General features: G+C 32.8%; 1 protein-coding gene across 1 annotated transcript in view; it reads right to left on the bottom strand.

The window, feature by feature from the left end:
- The window catches only part of LOC106711035, a 117,180-nt gene that overhangs the window by 9,589 nt on the left and 92,563 nt on the right, over positions 1 to 15,028 (bottom strand). Inside the window, exons 21-22 of the mRNA XM_045684699.1 lie at positions 14,686 to 14,785; positions 14,001 to 14,141 (exon numbers count right to left, since the gene is read on the bottom strand). Of these exons, the coding sequence (XP_045540655.1) occupies positions 14,001 to 14,141; positions 14,686 to 14,785 (241 nt within the window). The remainder of the gene's footprint in view (positions 1 to 14,000; positions 14,142 to 14,685; positions 14,786 to 15,028) is intronic.

The raw sequence follows: 15,028 nt of genomic DNA, 5'->3' as shown, positions 1-15,028 counted from the left end.
CACAACTGACTGACACATGCTAGAGAACACTGTAACACTGATTTCATCGTCTGTTAGCTATATTTGTAACTAGCTGTCGCCCGCGATTCCTTCCGCGTGGAATTAAAAGACTATGTTTTACATCTGTTATGCCAAATTTCATCAAGATCCGTTGAGCCGTTCCGGAGATACCTTCACACAAACATCCGTCCATCCATCAAAACATTAGCATTTATAATATTAGTAAGATATACAAGATTCTAGGAAAAAGTAGAAAGTAAAAGGGGGAAAAAATGTAAAAGATGAGGAAGATTAGACGACCTTTCAACTATCTCTACAAGTTAATTTATACTCTACCAAGCAGCTTTTTTTTTACAACTGTCAATATAATGCATTTTCTATCATTAGGTATAATATATAATGAACGATATGAAATTAAAAATGAGTTAACTGATACAGTTATCTGTTAAGAGATTATGGTTGCATGGAAAATGTAACAATTTTACCAAGATTGGAAATTATGCTTCTTTCCTTCCAAAATAGTTATTTTCGTATGAACAAGTAAACATGCTAACAAAACAACAATACTAAAACGTACTATAAACGCTGTTTTTATAACTATCTTACTAATGCATGTATGGATGGATGTTTGATGAAGGTATTTCCGGAACAGCTCAATAGACCTTGATGAAATTTGGCACAGCTGACTAAAGTCTAGAAGAATACATAGGCTATTTATTTTTATTTTAGGCGACGGATGGTTTCATAAATAAATCTACAAATAAGGCAGACGTACCCATAGTGAAGTATAAAAAACTTAGTTTTACTCAAGAAAGAACCACAGGAAGTCTTCAACAGTAACTATAAGTATAAATTATTACCATTAGAATAGATCAAGTGCAACCATTATAGTGCTTAAAGGACAGAATAGCGGAAACCTAGATGTGATTATCATTCGCTTTAGGCTGTGTTTACGTACATGTCTAACAGTGGATTTCTGACACCATAAACTATAAAACATATTGTGATCAAAAAACAGAGACAGCGATATGTTTTAAACGGAGATTTTAATCTCAGAAACTCACGCTTAATCGATACAGTAAATAAACTAAATCTAATATATAAAATTCTCGTGTCACAGTTTTCGTTTCCGTACTCCTCCGAAACGGCTTGACCGATTCTCATGAAATTTTGTGAGCATATTCAGTAGGTCTGAGAATCGGCCAACATCTATTTTTCATTTTTTTTTAACTACGCGCGGACGGAGTCGCGGGCGACAGCTTGTTTATTTATATAAATGTATTTAATATTTATAATAATCACTACGCGAAGGCCCAATTAATTGCATGGAATTAATACTTTTTTCTAGAAAACACCTTATGTGTTTTGTATATAGTAAAGATATATATTTAATTATATAAAACGCTAAAGATATAACTGAATTTATTTTCTACAGTTTTTCAAATAAGTCTTTAACGATAATATCTCGAGTAACATCTGCATAAAAAGAGAGATATTTTTATACAAATGTCTCATTAAATGAAACAATTTGAATATATTTTAACTGTACACAATTATAACATTGTAAGGATATATTTTAATACAAGATAAGTTAACGAAGTCAAGTAATTGTTTAACATAAAACATTCACTTTACCCAAAACTAATTACAAACTAATTAATATTTGTCGCGGTGAAACTTCGAATTTGGGTCGACTGAGATATCGTCTAATGTCTTTAACTTTTGAGTATATGCTAAATACTTATACAATAATAAGTCTGTTTAGACTTACTTATTTTAAAAATGTAATATGTATACTTGATACATCACCAAGCGTATACAATATGCTAACTGATATAGAGTTTCAATATATCTCATTTCATCTCCGGAATAACATTTAAACATGCTAGTTATGGATTCACGTCTCATTAGCTATGATTCTTGTTGTCTTTTATGTAACCAGTCTTTGATTTAGCAGTTACCGAATTATTACAAAATGCGGAACAAATGCAATCGAGTATAGAACGTACATAGTTAAAAGATAAACGCAGTTAAAGTGCGTTTAACTAACACTGTATTCTTGGATTTCAAATTTACTATTAAATTGGAGTAAACAGATACTTAATTATACTTTATTTTATTCGTATTCGTAAAATGTAAAAGAATTAAAAAAAAAAAGAATGCATTTCAGCAAAAAATTCGTATGAATTTTTATCACTAATTTTTTTTACTATATATAAAATACATATGTGATATATAATTATATCTAAATAAACACTATCCTAATATCCTAATGTATTTGTTTATTCTTCGATTAGAAATAACACAATAAACAAAAACGTAATGACAAATTTATCTGAAATCGATGTGATCTTAAACGCACGAGGGAAACCGTAGACGTCAACAAGAAATTCACCACTTTTATTATTATTTAATACGTTATTAATTATATTATTTAACATCGAATATATATTGTAACCTTCCTAAAAATATTCTTTTTTGGGTTAAAAAAGATTTAACTTTATTTAACAATTAAAAACCGTAATTACGTTTTTTTTGACAATATTAAACTCACAATTATTCCAACTTAATTTTTTGTAAATTTCGCGCACAGATATACACAAGTTATGACGTCACAAGTCAACACGTGCGCTCAGCTCGACGCCGCGAAGTACACTGAAGTCCTCCAGAGCTACGCTATCTAATGCTCATACGGAATGCGCACGAATGTCAGTTTGTTCGCATAAATCGTGCTGTCTACGTCATGACCCGCGATCTACCAAAATGAACAGAGTTCCATTCCGAGTTTAAAACAACCGATAAATTGCAACGTAATTTCGTACGTTTTCTTGATGAAAAATGTTTGTTGTATTCCTTCTTCACCCTCCTCAAGTCTATTGCAAACATATTAGCTACAGCGTTGATATCATCTCTACGAAGAGATTAACTACTTATTTTATTAAATAATACTTTTATTATATAATTGTAGACAATTATGTGATTCATATTTGGTGAAGGTCATTTCCATAGGTCTTCATTAACAACAAGGGACACCGGATTAACGCAATTAACACGTACTACATGTGGTTTTGAATTTCACTAACTCGCCGTAGCATCTCTAATACAAGACTTTATAAAATAATTACATCGAATTCGTAATTTGGATAAATATATTATAGACTAGTAGTTGTCCGCGGTTTTTGTTTCTGTGCGAAATAAAAAAAAAAATTAGCATGTGCAACTCGGGGATGGTATATTTTTCAAATCGTTTCAGTAGTTTCAGAGAGACGACTATTCAATGCAAACTATTTATAATATTAGTATAGATTAGAAATTAAAATAATCTTACATGTATTTTGTTACAGTATAGGTAAACTAAAGGTGCAATTCCACTGCCGAAATACTTGTATAAAAACATAACATTATGTGTTTTTTTTCTTCAAAGTTAATCAGAAGTAAAAAAATATTTTACACAAGTTTTTGGATCATAGAAATCCACAGTATTCCGATATATTCATACATGTTAGTCAAGTTGTGGTAGTTTTCCAGTAGCAGTTCTGTTTGTAAAGGGCCGGGCCCCTCACTATAGGAAAGTTACAGCACGCGCTGAACCTACGACGTCAGCTGTACAGACTGTTTGCACTGCCAACTACATTGTTGATGTACTGGTAAATGTGAAAGTAAAGTATATTGTATGTGGACATTAGTTACATAATGCGTAAGTAGTGAGTTAGATTTTACTTGGGTTATCGTTATTTCAAATTATTTAAGATAAATATTCCTTCCTATATTAATACACTAGTTGTCGCCCGCGACTACGGATTCCGGAGTTAATAAAGACTTAAAAAGTAGCCTATGTGTTCTTACAAACATGTTCTAACATGTACCAAATTTCATCAAGATCCGTTCAGCCGTTCCAGAGATACCTTCAAACAAACATCCATCCATCCATCCATCTAATCATTCTCATTTATAATATTAGTAAGGTTTGTATGATAATCTAATGAGGTTTTTTTATATTTATTTCCTACAGATATAGCAGGTAGAATTATATTATTTGGAAAAATAAATGTGTAATTAACATTAAACATTAATAAATCACAAGCACAAGTATAAATTTTATGAGAACTAGTTTCATTAAACTCGAGTCATAAAACTGGGTACTTTTCCTTCAGTCATCATCGTAACTAGTCCGTAACTAGTCCGCCATAGACGGCTGCAAACACATAAAGCCATGCAAGAAAACTGAAGGCTTGGCCGCGCTGACGTCACCCCGTGAAAGCCTTTTCTCTTTGATGTCTTGTTTATGAAATTAAAACTTTCTTTGTGTTAATAACAAAAGCTTCCGTATTTAATTTTTTTCTAAAAGTTGCACTCACTTGTAGTAAAAAGTGAACTTTTTAAAAAAATCATGAAAACTCGAAATCTAAAGCTCTCTGTTTCATTCATAGCTTCAAAATTATTGTAATAATAAATATAGTCTATTTTCTCGGGAGCCAATAAATTCAAACTAATTTGACAGACATGAAGCAAGACAGACGCACAGACAGATGATAGACATTGATCATTGTCCATTACCTGCAGTAGTCAACTAAATAATTTTAACTTCATTACATAACCAACCAATAATAATAATTTGTATATAATTCATTCATTGCTCATTTTATCTTTGATTAATTAAAGTTCAATGCAAACTGTACAGCCTTCATTACTACATTGCTACGACGTAGCGATTAGCTACGACCGTAGATATGCTACGCGTAACGTTTTAAGCACTCTGAAAATTAATTCCCGTTAATCCATAGCATGTCTTATGTTTTGTATAATATGTATTGTTATTTGTATGATGTATGTACATTGGATAACGTGGCTGATACAAAACGCAATAACCTTTGTGTTAATTCCAATTGTTTTCTCAACTAATATTAGCAATGTTTGGCGGCGAGGTGGCGAGGTGTCGAGGTGTCGAGGTGTCGAGGTGTCGAGGTGTCGAGGTGTCGAGGTGTCGAGGTGTCGAGGTGGCGCGGCGGCGGCTCCATTATGTGGGTTATCACAACACTCGCTACTACTGATGTTTAAAACAATAATACACCAATGAAATTCTGCTAAACTATAAAAATATCAAATGCTAAATTATAAACGCAAATCGAAAATATTTAGCTGTAAATGTATTGAAGATGAAGATAAATACATTTTTAAATTCAATTTTTAGAATTCATTATGTATTTGGCAAACTAAAAAAATAAAAGTTCCCAGCATTCTACATGCGTCATTCTGAATGAAGCAATTTTGTATGTTTTAAATTGGTATTTATTTGAATTGTTTTCAGAATGATTCTTACGAATGCGTGATGTAATGATATAATCTTACTAATATTATAAATGCAAAAATTTACATGGATGGATGGATTTTTTTTGAAGGTATCTCCGTAACAGCTCAATGGATATTGATGAAACTTGTCACAGATGTAGAACATAGTCTGGAAGAATACATAGGCAATTCATAAAGTTTTTTTTAATATCGCCCGGACGGATTCGCGACGACAACTAGTTTACGCTAAAAAGAACATCTTTTGAATAGCATACAAAAATTATCCTTTTCAAGTTTAACATTTAGCTAAAACCATAACCAAATCTTAAATCTAGTTCTAGGAATCTATTAGAGAAGATCTTAAATTATCTTCGTGTTATTTACGTCACGTCCGTTATGCGCACTGACTCATGACAGATAAAAGCCGATTCTAACGTAAGAGCACATTAAAATCTGCAAAACCGGGAGTCTATAGCTGCCAACTGCATTGATGTTTGTTACGCAGGAATCAAACCTCGGTCAAGGTAAATAAAATTAAACCAAAATGTTATAAACTTATTGATTCAGTTTAAGATAACAGTTTCTGTTACTACTATTAATGATGTTGGTGGCAATTTTTTTATTAAAAAGCTTATAAATAAAGAAGAAAAATCATCACTGCGAATGAATACAGCGGTTTATTTAAATGACAAAGATTTTGTAAACACATAATCTATTAATTATGAATTTATTTTTAAATCGCGCGGAATGTTTCAGTACAAGTCGTAGCTATTACATTGTGACTCACAACTTCCTGGACTATTTGTTTCTAAAGAGTCAAAGATAAAAAGACAGTGTCGTGACACACGAGGGAACAGAAATAGAAATTTCTACGACGCCGATGTTTCCGCCGACATCGGCAGTTGCAGCTCGTCTTCTGCGAAATGTTATCATTCAATGTTGACTAACTTCACTCCGCTGCCAAAATTGTGACATTGGCGCCAAATTATTTATTTATATTGAAAAATTGAGATATCAATTTTAATATTTTTGTCATCTGCACTAAAATTATTAAAATAAATGTTTGGATTTTTCATGTTTTTTTATTTATATTTAAAAAGTCTGAATATAGAAATAGTCCTGATTGTGATTGGAGAATACACAATTTCAACTATGTTTATCTTTACGATTCACTTGATATCTCCTGTGAAGCGTTAGTCTCTAGTGATAGTTATTGCCATCAAAGTTAGGACCATAATGACTATCAGAAGAAAACACGGTGTGATAATCATTAGCTAAACTTTAGCTAAAGTAACTCATCGCAGCAGCCACGGGCTCGGCCGTGACCCGTCGCCTCTATTCCCGTGCTGTGCCGTGTGGCGCAACTAAGAATTCAGAACAATTTCACGGACCCGTTTACTGTGGCCGAGACGGTTTACATTACTGAAATTAATGAACTGTAGTTACACCAGTTTTTTTAGTAATCGTCAGAAGTTCTTTTAGCGAGAATAGGTCGAGGACCTCAAACTTTTTGGCCTTTAGCCACTTCCCTGTCGAAACTAATCATGAACGCATATTGTGCTTTTTCAAAATCTGATTCATATAATTGGAATGCAATGTAATCGATCTCCAGCACTTTGAAGGCGCTCGCGTATCTCATAAAATCATCGTTAATTATATTTATGTTTAATGCCTTGTTTTATTTTGAAATAGCAACTGTTATGACGGACGACGCAGCAATCGCGTCATCGGCACACGGTATAAAGTATTTAGGAAATTCTAAAAAAGAAGTATGCCTGAAGTAGGCGTGCGTCTAAATGATGTAATTAAAATTAGCTCAGAGAAATTGGTTGCTCAAAAAATTGTGAGTTAAAATGCAAAATGTTTGTTACTAAGGCAAGTCACTAATATTAAAATAATGAAGGCTGTGAACCAGAGATTATAGTGCAAAATATAGTAGAACCTTTTGCACGTTAATTTGGTCAATGTGATGATACGGCTACCGCGAGGATGGTTCATAAGGTTTGATTTACAAAACAAATTAAAATGTAACCAAATGTTGTCAACGCCGTCAATCGACATTCGTACAATAACCGTATTATTCCACGTAGCGACACATCAATTAGGGAGTAACGCGGACAGTGCGCAGCTAAATCCTCTTATCAGCGGTGATAAGCTGTTGTTTTGGTGCATGAGTAAATCCGGTACCGAAGCACGTACTCCACCACTCGCCACTTAGCCCGCGCTGACCAAACGCCCACACCCACGCCCACTAACAATGTTTACCTTAATTCAGCTGTTATATCTCGCTACTGAAATATATGATTGAGTAACTACGTTGTTTTTGACTAAACATTTTGGCTTAATCATTTTGGGAGGGACACGACATACACAACAACTTAATGATATATTCCATTCTCTAAGCATTGAGTACGTCAGTTGGCGCGTTCTCTGTCAGTTCCCTGGCCTTGGTCCCGGTGTAAGTTTCCACGTGACGCTCTACCATTGAGCAACGTGCGTTTATCTCTACGCGACGTGGATAAACAAACGCGCGCTTTTCGTTAACGTGTTTACTTTGGATCTCCATTCATAGATAGAGAACGTAAAAGCTTTACATTGAATTAATTATTTTTGGAATAAATAAGGTCAATCAAAAATAGTGATAGAAAATATTTGTGAAAAACTGACGATATCATAATTCTGTTTCGATAAACTATCAAATCATCAAAATTTTAATAACTTAACAATTTTGTACACATTCAACAGTGGAATCACACGGTTAATTAAGGATTTTTAATGTAAGTCTGCCCGGCGGTAATTTGTCTGCTCCGCACTGCGCCACTGCACTGCGACGTCTGCCCCCCCCCCCCCACTACACCCTATTGTCTTACAATTTAACTATAAAAGCTGAACCACCCAAATTCATAAAGTGCTTTCTTGTATAAATAATACGGTTATTGTTTAACTTATTTTAGCAAAACGTAAATATTTTCGCGTTATCTTTATATATAGTCAGAAAGTCGTGTTAGTTACACTATTTATAACTCAAGAATGGCTGAATTGATTTGACTGAAAATTGGTGGGCAGGTAGCTTAGAACCAGGAAACGGACATAGGATAATTTTTATCCCGTTTTCTATTTTTTTATTCCGCGCGGACGGAGTCGCGGGTAAAAGCTAGTTCGAAATGAAAATAACATTTGAATGTTGTAAATAAATAAGAATATAGACACTATTAAGTGCAAAAAAAATACTATAAGAAATGTTTTATATAGTGCGTTGGAGAAAAACAAAAAATCCTATTAATAATTTTCAAAACTTAATTTCCACAATATCAAATGTGAACCAATTCCACAAAGAACAAGATGTTTCGCGAGATGTAAGACATAAATAAATTTAAAATCCAATTTATAAAGAAATTAGTACACAATTTTTCAGAACATATACGAGTTAAAGAATTTGTCAGTAATTCGTTTGCAGAATTCCGCAGGGCGCAGAGCACCCGACACATTCAGCGGACACAAACACGGTGACATGCGTTTATATTAAATTAACACGCGAATGGAACAAGCCACGGGTGGGCAGCGGAGATCAAAACTTTAACAACGTAGAATCCAAACCATAAAGTAATTATGAGTTATGATCTTTAAAGAACCTAGCTAAAGCTTACTACTAAATATTCATTAGCAACATGAACCTATTTTATATTAATCTGATTTAATCGTATTAGATCAGACAAAGCTACATGGCAGTTTCTATCCGCTTTCGCTCCCTCTACCGCTCATGTTTAGCACCACACAACATCGCACAAACATTGGCTACCAGCCAGCAGGTCGGCAAGCGAGGCGATGCGATCGCCGCCCGGTGCAATCCCCTATCGTACGCTGCTTTATGTTCACCATATATAAAATGTTGTGTATATATTATATCTATTAAGAAAAGCGGTCCCTGAACTCTTTATTGCTGATACAGTATCGAAAAAAAAAAAAACGATTTTGTTTTTTCGACACAAATTAAAACTGATCGATCCAGTGAGATTAAAACTGAACGAAATTAAATTAAATTTTTTCAATTCAAAATATTATTTCAAGAAAAAAAACTTCGTATAACAAATACTAACCATGTTTCTTAATATATACAAAGGTAGAAAATAACATTAAAATTGTAACAATAGGCAAAGAGCAGTCAAGTTCTTCTTGACATAAAACAATTATTCCCAGTTGTAAATTTTTCCAACGTCACTGAAGTGTTATTTAACATCTCTAACGTCAAACTGTCAAACAGATAACAGCGTCCCCTGTGAGCCTCCCCCATCCTATCCCCCGAGTGCAGACCGCACATTTCACCCCTAAACGGAAATAATGTCTGTCTGAACGTCAGTTAGTTGATAACAATATTCAAAGGCGTTTAGTTTCTGTGTTGGATGCACCTATTGTTCTAACTTGATAGAACACGACACTTGTGTCTGTTGTCGTATTTAAATGAAAATTTTAAAATTAGTTAGTTGAGTGTAGCTGTATAAAGGAATGAGACAGGAATTATCTGAGAAAGTTTCCACACAGAAAATATCGAGTTATTATAGAGCCAACTGGAAAATATATATGCAGTGGTACACAGTTTTATAAATTAATAATTATTAGACGCGACATTAACAAATTAAGCTAAATATAGCTTCCTATATACAAAATACATTAGCCAATTACATAATATGTACCTATTCATGTTTTATATTGCACCGGAGCGATACCACTTTGCTTTGCATTCGACACTTTACCGCTCATTGTCGCCCACATACTGTCTATACACGAACACCCACATGGTAACATTTAGTGTTGTCATTGATACATATCGATATACTGATATTTATCAACTGACTACAAAAATATTACAGAAGTTTTATTTATTAAAAGAAACTACACCAGCTTCTAACTTCGGGATAACGAAAATACAAATTACTATACTTAAATTGTCGTCTTCTTGGCGAAATTAAAAATTGTTTTTTGTACTGTAGCTTAATGCACGATAACAGATATATATATATATATATTATTCTACTAGGTGAATATAAATATGTATAAACAAGGCGAGCGAAGGCATCCCTATACTCTCTATATGTTTACAGCTTTTTTTTATACTTTGATACGAAACTTCTCTTACTCTTTCAGATTTGGACTATATTTATAGTAAAAATTATATTTTTTAATTATATTTTACAAATTATGACAAAGTAGAGCATCGCAAGTCCTTCTAAAGCACTAGTTTTTGCTAGTTAAACTAAATTACGTATCTCGTTCATCGATAGTCACAGGATATCGATAATCTTGTCCATCCCTAGTCGCAGATCCGCATAACAATAACATTTGACAGCCGATGATATCAACACTAGTTTTTGTATACATATGAAATTGTTTTGTCTCCCAAATTAAATTTGCAATGATGGCAAAAAAAAAATATATTTTGGAAAAAATTAATAATAATTGGGCTAATTCTATACAAAGTATAAAAAAACATTTTTTTGACTATTAAATGTTCTATAAATAAATGACAATAATAAAAAAATAAATTGAACGACAAACACATTTTTTAAAATATACCGATACCTCACAAATTCAACTGTCACACCAGATATAATACTTTAAATACCTAAAAAAATCACTTTTGACGAACATAAATACTTATAATTTATCACCTTATGATATAAAAAATGTCAACCAAAAATTGCAAAAACGATGCGTTCACGTTCGCACTCCGCGCTTTACTGAAAAGGTATAATATACTTTTCATAGCAATGGCTGAAGACAACCAACACCAGTATACAAAGACCGTCGTCATTCATACAATATCAACAAAACGATAGCTCACATTAAAACGGACATAAACTCTCCTATCCAAACAATTGATCCCGCAAATATATCTATACCTATTTGAATAGAGCATTTATGTCCAATTTAACATGATACTTTGCGCTATAGGGTACTAACCGCGAATAAAGTCTACGTAAAATGGTCAATCTCGTATCCATTTATATCTGACCTCTGTACGACTAGACATCGCCGTGAAATTGAAGTTTTTACAAATTGGATAAAGAGACAAAGGAAAATGAACTATATTACTATTGTCATATAGTTTTTATTGCAATCAAATTAATACGCGACGACACTAATCCTTAGAAATAAAGTTGAAAATGGCTACTAAAAAAACGAAATATAGTAATTAAAATTAAATTGAATCTTTTGTATATATAATAAGGTTGAATTTGAATTGTTGACGTCACATAAGTCGTTGTAAAGTCTGGTCAAACTATTTGAATCAAACCATGAGATAGTTTCAGTGCAGTCAAGAGAAATGTAAAAAAATGTCTACTAAAATGCTTCCAGTTTATTTCTAGCTTAGGAATTTAGTCAGAGAGATATTTAAAGTAAAAAAAAACAATTTCAAACAAAATGCACTCAAAAGTAACGTAAAAAAACAATTTCAAACAAAATGCACTCAAAAGTAACGTAAAAAAACAATTTCAAACAAAATTCACTCAAAAGTAACATAAAAAAAACAATTTCAAACAAAATGCATTCAAAAGTACCATAAAAAACAATCTCAAACAAAATACACTAAAAAGAAACAAAATAATGTCATGAAAACTTCTTTCTTTCTTTCTTCTCTCTTTCAAAAACCCTCTAAACTCTAAAGAAAGTTCTCTTCTTTCTTGTAACATGTCTATATTGTATAATTATTGTTATTTTGGAGTCGGTTTCGGCCTAAGTAGGGACATAAACGTAAGTATGTCTAATACATCTCAAATATAAAATGTCACCTATTTACTTCGGCCGACACCGACTGCGAAATAACAATAATTATACAATATAGACATGTTACAAGAAAGAAGAGAACTTTCTTTAGAGTTTAGAGGGTTTTTGAAAGAGAGAAGAAAGAAAGAAAGAAGTTTTCATGACATTATTTTGTTTCTTTTTAGTGTATTTTGTTTGAGATTGTTTTTTATGGTACTTTTGAATGCATTTTGTTTGAAATTGTTTTTTTATGTTACTTTTGAGTGAATTTTGTTTGAAATTGTTTTTTTACGTTACTTTTGAGTGCATTTTGTTTGAAACTGTTTTTTTTAAGTTACTTTTGAGCGCATTTTGTTTGAGATAGTTTTTTTTTGTTTTGAAGTCGGCTATTTTTTTTTTTCTTAAAATGTTTGTTTTATTTCTCAATTTTTAGTGAATTTGAAGTTTAATTACAAATTTCCTTAATACGTATAAGGACATAAATAAGACAAATAAAGAAAAGGACTTTCCTATTTAATATGTGTGTACTTCAATTCAAAAACTAATTTAGAATACACCAGATAACCACTTATCCTTTAAACAATGAAATAATTATCAAAATCGGTATACAAATTGAAAATTAACGAACTAATACATCGTAGCGTGCCTTTAATTTTGTCCAGCCGCGCGCCGCACTAGCATTTTTCGAATGCGCGTAGTTTTTAATAATTTAATATCTTCCAAACTATTGATCAGAATTACATAGTTTAAAGGCTAATGTAATCTGCATTTAATACTCTAGCCATCAAACATATTTATTTGGATAAGGATTCATATCGAATATAATATAATAGCGCCGTAAGCTTACGACGCTGTTTTTCGTGTGCAATTTAATCGAAGTTTGTTCACAATAACATGGTTTTTGTGAGACATCCATAGATGATAGATATATGCCACCTGAGACTTTTATTTAGCAAATTTAAGGATCTATAATTACTCGATACATCATTTTAATGTAGGTCATATAGTTTGACCTACGTAAGCCCAGAAAGCAAATTTGTGCTATTCATTGTAACGCGATGTAGCATTTTTCGTTTCCGCGTAATTTTATTCTTACGATATCTCCTAAACTATTAGACAGAATGATATAGTTTCAATTGCAAATATAATCTACATTAAATTCTCTTGATAATGAACATATTTATTTACATAAGGGTTAATACTGAACTTGAATAATAGCGTCGGAAATAGGGCATGAATTTAATTAATGTTTCTAAAGAAAAAAATGGTTATTGTGAGAAAACTATAAAAGATAGATATATGCTATCGCAGACTTTTATTTAGCACATTTAAAGAGCTACAATTCGCCATACATCATTTTTATGTAGGTCCTATAGTTTAGCCTACGTAAGCGCTGAAAGCAAAAATGTCCCTAATTTCCGCAACAAATTTTGAAGCTATATTCAAAATCTACTAGTCTTCTAGTTATTTAAAAAAAAAAAACAAAAAAATGGGACCCACCTGCAAGCACTTCCTTTCGATTAAAATAATTTTTATCAAAATCGGACCACCAGGGGCCGAGTTTCGCGGTAACACACATAAAAAAAAAAAAAAAAAAAAATACAGTCGAATTGATAACCTCCTTCTTTTTGAAGTCGGCTAAAAATAGGTTATTCTCCTTTATGGATAATGTAATTATCTAATGGTGAAAGAAATAATAGAAAAATATATTAAATTGTAACGTGAAAACCGTTCAGTGTGTACATAGTTTTTTTTTTTTTTTTTTTACTTTAAATGCAGATAACACCAAGAAGCAGTGGTATAATAAGATTCAAACTGTACGACAGCTCGTTGTCAGCTGATGTTAGAGCGACATTAAATATTTAATGTGATCTCTTTAAGGTAACACTTTTCGTGGGATGTATGCGCAAGCGCACACTTAGTGTATATATTGTATGCGGGGTACTGACTGGTTGTGGTGCGCAGTGAGACGGTTGGGGTCCGAGGCGTTGCGATGTTTGCCGCGGCGAGGCGCGTCTCTCTCCCGGCAGCTCTCAGCGCGGTTCACTCCGCGCCCACCCCCACCACCACCACCCCCACCCCCGCGCCAGCTAAATATTCATTTTGTTTTCAATAAAATAAACACACACAGAAAATAACCGTTAAGTGGAAGTCATTCCGCGTTTCATCTGATGAGTGAGCGTTCAAGACGTCTAATTTTAGTCCTCTTTCCGTTCCCACCCTTTTCTTATAAGGAAAGGATGGGAAGAGGATGTAGATTTTACAGAGGAGGGGATTTGATACATAGTTAGCGGAAGTATTCTCTTTCTGTGCGTCTCCTTCACTGTCGAATAAAGTTAGGTAACGCATCTGCAATTGACGACGTCTATGGGCAGCTATCGCTTCCCAATTACGAGGAATTAAGGTAATTGTTCGTTTGCCACCTTTTTATTTTAAAAAAATCTAAAAAACTATTTACTATCACTTTAAGGTACATTTAAAGATTAAAATTACCGCCCTCTATAACTAAACTACAAAAGCTAAACACAATTTGACAATACATCCATACTCCTATAGATGGCGCTACTTGTACACACACAATTTGAACTTGCCAGCTGTTCTCTCTTTGTTTTTATTTATAACAATATGACATACTTGTGCTCCTTGTCAGGTTGTTCTTTGGCCGTGTCCGCAAAGTCCGCCTCCGCTTCAGCAGCACTCGGCTCCTCTGTTGATCCCTCGCGCCGAGACTCGCCTGGAAGAAAACAATAGACATTATTAATATACAACATTTCATTTATTATTTTAAACAATTAGTGTAGAGAAAAATAATTAATATAAGGCAGCATTAAATTCGACTTCCGTCAATATTTTTAAATACAAACCGAGTAATATATCTTAAGAGCTTTAGACCCAATATCTTGGAGATTATTTTTCTTCAAACGCTACAACATATAAGTTAGGAATTTAAATTAAGACATATTATATCTCATAATAA

Source organism: Papilio machaon, chromosome 27 (assembly GCF_912999745.1).
Source record: "Papilio machaon chromosome 27, ilPapMach1.1, whole genome shotgun sequence".
Lineage (NCBI taxonomy): Eukaryota > Metazoa > Arthropoda > Insecta > Lepidoptera > Papilionidae > Papilio > Papilio machaon.
This window is presented reverse-complemented; position numbering and strand designations above follow the sequence as displayed.